The sequence below is a fragment of the Leptonychotes weddellii genome, chromosome 16, assembly GCF_054177405.1.
Source record: "Leptonychotes weddellii isolate Sample4059 chromosome 16, ASM5417740v2, whole genome shotgun sequence".
Taxonomy (NCBI): domain Eukaryota; kingdom Metazoa; phylum Chordata; class Mammalia; order Carnivora; family Phocidae; genus Leptonychotes; species Leptonychotes weddellii.
Window position 1 is genome coordinate 12,797,769 of NC_138384.1, and position 7,594 is coordinate 12,805,362.

The window sequence follows — 7,594 nt, forward strand, 5'->3', positions numbered from 1 at the left end:
CCCATCGTCTAGTGCATGGCACACAGTGCTAAGCACAGAGCAGATACTCTGAGAAAGATCTGGTTGCAAATTCCAGCTCTGCCAATTGCTCACTGCAGATCCATAGCAAGATATTTTTCTGATAAAATACCCACTTCTTTGGCTTGTTTGGAAAATTAAAGCTATGGTATGAGAAAGACAGACTGGTCTTCTGCCTGGCTCATGGGGGTGCTTCATCAACAGAGTTCTCTTTCCCAAACTCTTTATTTCACCAAGTTCCTAGCTCAATTCTATTACTGAAAAATAGACTCCCTTCCCAACATCTTTGCTTTGTGTTATAATGAGAGATAATAACAGCTTGGGCTCCAGGCTATTCCATCTCACCTCGATGATACAAGATTACAACCTCTCAGTTGTGCATGGCCTGAACCCAGCCCACCTGATGTACTTCATGCTGTATTAGCTACTATGAGATTTTCAATACTTTGGTTATATAGAGTTTTTGCCCTTAAGTGGCTGAGAAAATTAATTGGTAAATCCCCAATAATAAGTATTCTAAACACACGAATCTGATCAGTGCTTAACCTTTTGTAGATCACTGACTCTTCGTGAAGAATCTTACAAAAGCTTACACCATCTTCCTTCCCCTGAATGTACAAATGCACTTACGCACACACAACCTTCTACACACGATTTCTGGGTTTTCCAGATCCTCAGCAACCTCTGGGGTCAACAGGGAAAACAGATGGCTCCACAGGCTCTTTATTTTTTTTTATTTTTTTAAAGATTTTATTTATTTACTTGACAGAGAAATACACAGCGAGAGAGGGAACACAAGCAGGGGGAGTGGGAGAGGGAGAAGCAGGCTTCCCGCAGAGCAGGGAGCCCGATGCAGGGCTCAATCCAAGGACCCTGGGACCACGACCCGAGCCGAAAGCAGACGCTTAATGACTTAGCCACCCAGTCGCCCCTCCACAGGCTCTTTAAAGGACCAAAGTCCCCAGGCCCCTAAGTGGCTCAGTCAGTAAAGCATCTGCCTTCAGCTCAGGTTGTGATCTCAGGGTCCTGGGATCGAGCCCCGCATTGCATGGGACTCCGCACTCAGTGGGGAGTCTGCTTCTCCATCTCCCTCTGCCCCTCCCCCTGCTCATGCTTTCTCTTTCTCTCAAATAAAAATCTTAAAATAAATAAATAAAGGACCAAAGTCCCCACGTTCCTCTGTGCTGATACAGAGAGTAGTCATAGCAGAAGGATCAAGGTCTCACCTTGATCCTGTACCTATAAATTTAGACCCTGACCTTCTGGCTTAGTGAGATTTACTTTCCAAAAGTAGAACTGAGTTAGGGATTATTCAACCCACCTGCTTACCTGTGAGATACCAAGAAGGTGTTAGCCATGAAAACCGTGTCATTTGTCGACTGCTGTACTTCTTCCAGAAGCACATCTGCCATCGTGCACTGGAGTAGGCGAGGGAGCTCTTCGTTTCGGTCCCCGTCAAACATGCCATACACAGCGCCCACCCCTTCTGCAAAGTTATCCACAGCTAGGGCAGAGACACACAGCCTGTAACACAAACAGGATAAAACCAACATCAAAGCAAGTTATGTTAAAAGGATTATTCTCCAGGGAGCCTTCTTTGAAAAGTATTAATTAAGGTGGAAAAAACAGTAGTAAATTCTAATCTACACATGAAAACAGTATTAGGTAATTAGTAGCACCTGAAAGAGCTGATGTCATAAGAAACGGGGGAATCCAGCCACACTCAGGGGCTTTGCAGTGCTGCCAAAGGCTGGGAAGATTCAACATTTTCCCTTAGTAGTGATTAAGGACTAGTACGGTCAACATCCTTCAGCCAAAGACCCCCAGGAGCACAACTATGGCGGACTGAGTCGGGCTGATCATGCCTTGCAGCAAGGGAGAACGTGCACCATGGAATTCTGCGGTGAATAGGTAAGTGCGTGCTGGAAAGAACCCACTACAGGATTTGGGCTTTGGGTGGGTCATTTTGGGGAAGGTCTAATGAAGTGGACCAAGATGAGGTGCTGTCAGAAAGTGGGGCCATTCTATGGTTGGGTAGCTCAGTAAATCTTATCTACAGGGAAAGATGATGAGCATGAGGAGAAAGCAGCAGTCACCATTTTAGCCGTGAGAGGGGGTGTGCGGTATTTTGTGGACTGTGCATTCATCTTGTTTCTGTGTCACTGCACCATGGTCTCAGAGGGATCTGCTCTGATGCTGGCATTCTATGATGTGTTTAAGTCCCACAGGAATCAATATGGCCCAGCTTTCAGCATCAGATCAGACGTCAGGGGCTGCCTTTTTAATTTCTTTCCATGGCCAAGATACTCACTTATTTCTCTGCCCTGCCATCTCAGCCAGTCCATGGCTCCAGAAGCTTGATGTAACTGTAGGATCGGTGGTTGGCAAAGGTTTCTGATCAATTTTCAAGGTGGTGATATGGCTGTGGGAAGTGTAGGAAGGGAAAATGAGACCACACAGGCTTCTGTGTTTCACAAGAACTATCCCAAAAGAACATGTGTTTTTATAAAATCATCTGCTGACAGACCAAGATTCATCTCCAGAGAGAATGAAGGATAGTGTGCTGACCCATGGGCCAAGGAAGAGAAAGGAAAAGGGTAGGAGGAAGAAAGAGGGGCCAAATATTGTGGCAATTGGTACTGTTCATTTCAATGAAAAACCGAGCATATCCAAAGATTTCAAAGTCTTAGCCCACTATCTACTTAAATATTCTGATACAATGGAGGCTTGGTACAATGAGTGAGGTTGCATCATCTCTTAGATGATGTAATGCAATGTAATCGGTGCCACCTAAAATGTCTATGTGAAAATATTCAGTGTGTGGCTGAGCAGTGCCCATGATGCTGAGTTCTGATATAAATGGGCTGTCTACTGGATAGAATATCTATCCATAACTGAATTAAGTAAAAGAATGGAGGGGCTCTATGGCCTGATTCATTCTCTTCCTTTAATTAATCAAGATCCCTACACACCTCTACAGGAGATCCACACATGGCTGGTGGAACTAAGAGCACATGTGGATTCAATTTCAAAATTTTTCCTACCTAAATGTGTCCAGCGTCTTGTGTTCCAGAACCAGATTCGTATTTCCGGTCAGGTCAAGGTCTTGTAAAGTAGCAGGCAGAGCCTCTGGAATCAGGATTTCTGTCAAGTCATTGCAACTTAGGTCTACAAACTGAGAGGAAAATGGGGAAATCAAAAGAAAATACATCACAGACAGCGAATTCTTAACTCCCTAACACTCAGTCCCCTACTATATCCTCAAAGGAAAGAATTTCTTCCCAGGAATCGATTAAATCTGTTGTGATCCCGAACTGCCGAGAAGAGAACGACCCGCCATTTCCCCAGCAGGACACCATTCCGTCACAGAAAAGTACCTGGATCTGAGGCAGCTGCAGGATTTCGGGGAAAATGCTGATGTTGTTGGAGTGTGCCACAAGGGTGTGAAGCCTTTTGCAGTTGCCTATGGTCGTGGGAATGGTTTTAAGTTTGTTGCCACTTAGGTTCAGTTCCTCCAGTTGCTCCAATTTATTTAGTTTGCTGCAAAAGAAACAGCCACATAGCACGGGGCACCCCCAACGGGCAGCTGCCAAGCTGGGGTGACAGCAGCCACCCAGAGTGCAGTGGCGGCCTGGCCCGCTGCCAGAGGGCTGGTCGGAATCCAACAGCCAGACGCCAGCAAAGGGAACGGCTCCCCAAGGTGACTGCTCCCCGAGTCTCGGCCTAACCTGCCTCTCACTGGGTCTCGAGTGTGGAAGCTTCCCTTGCTTCTCCTACAGCTGTTGGGTCTTGTGGGTATGAACATCTTCCTGTGATCTGACTTACAGGAAGAGGCTGAATCAGCACTGGCCCACGGCTGGTAGATGACTATGGTACTTGCTTGGCCACCAACTAGCTGCACAATACTGCATAATTTAATGTCAGTGGGCATCAACATCCCCAGCTGTAAAATAAACAAGTTGTACTAAATCATCACTAAGATTCCTTTCAATGTTAAATTTCTATAGCTACCTATTCATAACATAATCCATCTTCAGTAAACATTTCAGGAGTGCTTGCTATGCATACAGCAATGTGCCAGGGACTATGATATAAGCAAGTCACACTGTTTTGTGGGACTAAGCAAAGCTTTCTACACAGCAAGCAAAATATCTTCAGACAGCCTAACATCTTTATCTAGATTATTACAAATTGCTCTGATTTATTTATAATTTATTAATTTAAAAATTATAAAAAATAATAAACTATAACGTGGAAAGAAAGTTTGGAAAATAAAATAAATAAAACACTAATACCACCAATCTGAAATTACTATTACTCTTTCGGCTAAATTAGATGCATATTCAGAATTTTCATATGCGTATTTGTTTTACATAAAATTTATATCCCACCCTTTCCATGTATCATAAATAATTTCTATTGCTAGAAAATTCATAAATACTTTTGAATAACTAAGCTCAGTAAATTAAAACTGTTTTCTTTCCTACTACAAAAGTAATACATACTCATTGGAAAAAAAACTGAAAAGTAGAGATAAACAGAAAAAAAATCTTTTAATCCTTCTACCACAGATAATCTCTCTTAACAGTCTGGTGGAGGGTATTCTTGTCCTTTTTAATGCAATAAACTATATTTTTCAAATTAAAAAATGTTATATATTGTTTAATAACTTGCCTTTTTTTAACTTAACAATACATTTCAAAAGTGTTCCCCTGTCCAAATCTCATGCTTTTCTCTTATACTACTCTCTGCTTAGACCTAATTTGTAACCAGAAATGCAGGATCCCTATCTCACCAGCCTCTTACTAAGCACCCAGAACTATGCTAGATTCTGAAAGTAGTCCAAAAGAAACAGAAGATTTGGACTGTGCCTGTGTAATTAAACATTGTTCAGGAGATGACAGTGGGTTTATGACTCAGTATAGAACAAACATTTTCTTTAATATACTGCTGCTAAATTCCATTTAGTTTTAATATCTGTATTCAGAGTAGTCTAATTTTCTGTAATCTCCTGTTACTTTTTATCTTTATTTCTAACCTATCTTCATAATCTTTAATGTATTTTAAATTTTGTATCAGTCTGCTTTTAATGCTTCCAATAAGAATGTCATCAGATTTAAAAAAATAATAATTAAAAAAAAATGTCATCAGATTAGGAAGAATTCATCAACTTCAGAGCATTCCATCTGCTATTTCCCAAAAGCTTCATAAACCAGTATGACTTGTCAATGGCCTGTTGTTTCCACTTTACAGGAACATATCTGAGGCCAGTGGAATTAATCTGATAGGATTTCAAGAGATCTTTCACATGCTGAAATTAAGATTCTGCCTTCACTTTATTTTTTTTTTTTTAAGATTTTATTTATTTATTTGAGAGAGAGAGAAAGAGAAGCACGCTCCCCGCTAAGGAGGAACCCTGACGTGGGGCTCAATCCCAGGACCCTGAGATCATGACCTGAGCTGAAAGCAGACGCTCAAATGACTGAGCCACCCAGGTACCCCAAGATTCTGCCTTCACTTTAAAAGCCATTGTTCAAATTCTTTGAAAGAAGCAATCAACTTTATCCTGCTTGTCTTCTATAAGCTCCAAATACCTCATTTCATAAACATTCACAAAAATTATAATCTCTATGAATTTTTCTAAGTTTATCACATTTCTAAGAAAATCTGTTAAATAAAATTAGAATCAAAATAGTTTTGTTTTGGCGCCTGGGTGGCTCAGTCGTTAAGCGTCTGCCTTCGGCTCAGGTCATGATCCCAGGGTCCTGGAATCGAGTCCCACATCGGGCTCCCTGCTCGGCAGGAAGCCTGCTTCTCCCTCTCCCACTCCCCCTGCTTGTGTTCCTGCTCTCGCTATCTCTCTCTCTGTCAAATAAATAAATAAAAATTAAAAAAAAAAAAAGTTTTGTTTTCAAATTATATCAAACATATAATTTCAAATTATAGCAAACATAATTTTATATGATATACATAATCTCACTCAAATTATATCAAATGTCATTTCCCTGTGGTCTTCATTTTTGAAAACATGATTTTTGGGGCACTTGGGTGGCTCAGTCAGTTAAGCGTCTGCCTTTGGCTCAAGTCATGATCCCAGAGTTCCGGGATCGAGCCCTGCATCAGGCTCCCTCTGCCCCTCACCTTGCTGTTGCTTATTCTCTCTCACTCTGTCTCTCTCTCAAATAAATAGATAAAATTATTTTTTTAAAAAAGGAAACATGATTTTTAATGACTACTTTCATGGTATAGGTGGATTTTTCTGGCATCAAATTTTCCAAAATTTTATCAAATATATTTTGGAAGATACTTATTTATCCACTGACACTGTTTACAACTTTGACAGCATTAATCATCTCTCTTATGTTTTCTTGTGGGTATAGCCATATATATATGATGAATAAATTAATGCACTCAACAGTATATTATAATGACAAGGGAAAGAAAAAATTGTTTTTAGAATGTATTTCTTAAGCTTGTACTTTTATAGGTTGAAAATTCTGAGACCATTATTAAGTAATTAGAACAAAGAATTAAATGCATTTTAGCTACGACTTCTCTGGTTACTGATATTTAACAACTAGGTACAATCAGATTCTCTCATTCAACTAGTGGAATCACCAGCAAGTTGCTCAACATAAAGCAAGAGGACCCAGTAAGATAACTGTAAGGTAGGCTGGCAAATGCAGATTTCACCCTACATGGGTGTCTGAAATGAACAATGGTTGCATTTGCTTACCTTGCAGGAAAGGTCTGTAGCTGGTTGTTGGCAAGATGCAAGATTCGCAGGTGTGGGTGGCCCACCAAAACAGGCACACACTGGTCTGTCAGGAGGTTGTTGGTCAGGTAGAGCAGCTGCAGAGCACTCAGACTCTCCTCGCCTGCGCCAGCAGACGGCAAAGACTCTAGACTGTTTGCAGAGGCATTCAAGTATCTGAGACTGACACAACACACACAAATCACCATTTCCTTTATAGTTATTTGTTACCATCATATCATCTCAGTATGGAACACGGGCCATTTCATGCTCCCAAACTTGTGACACAAGTAATTTCCTTCAGGGTATCTTTTTTCTAATTGATTCTATCCACCCAACCAAAGTTCCTTTTATTCAACTCATGCAAGCCAAGCAGAGAGGAAAGAATTCAGGCTTGCTTGTATTCCCAGGCTTCTGCAGTGGCCTGATTCTAACCTAGTTTCATCTTTTACTGTCTGTTGTCCATGGAAAAGGTGTTTTTGTTTTTTTTTTTAAATTTTTTTTTTAAGATTTTATTTATTTGCGAGAGAGACAATGAGAGAGAGACAGAGAGCATGAGAGGGAGGAGGGTCAGAGGGAGAAGCAGACTCCCTGCCGAGCAGGGAGCCCGATGTGGGACTCGATCCCGGGACTCCAGGATCATGACCTGAGCTGAAGGCAGTCGCTTAACCAACTGAGCCACCCAGGTGCCCGGAAAAGGTGTTTTTGAATGTCATGTTCGCAAATATCCCAATTGTGAAGACACCCTTCAGAAAAGTTTTTGTCTGGGGCACCTGGGTGGCTCAGATGGTTAAGCATCTGCCTTCGGCTCAGGTCATGATC

At 41.4% G+C, this 7,594-nt stretch overlaps 1 protein-coding gene across 1 annotated transcript in view; it reads right to left on the reverse strand.

The window, feature by feature from the left end:
* The window catches only part of PHLPP2 (PH domain and leucine rich repeat protein phosphatase 2), a 59,252-nt gene that overhangs the window by 7,940 nt on the left and 43,718 nt on the right, over positions 1 to 7,594 (reverse strand). Inside the window, exons 14-18 of the mRNA XM_081807872.1 lie at positions 6,755 to 6,955; positions 3,396 to 3,558; positions 3,063 to 3,193; positions 2,330 to 2,440; positions 1,348 to 1,542 (exon numbers count right to left, since the gene is read on the reverse strand). Coding sequence (XP_081663998.1) covers positions 1,348 to 1,542; positions 2,330 to 2,440; positions 3,063 to 3,193; positions 3,396 to 3,558; positions 6,755 to 6,955 — 801 coding nt within the window. The remainder of the gene's footprint in view (positions 1 to 1,347; positions 1,543 to 2,329; positions 2,441 to 3,062; positions 3,194 to 3,395; positions 3,559 to 6,754; positions 6,956 to 7,594) is intronic.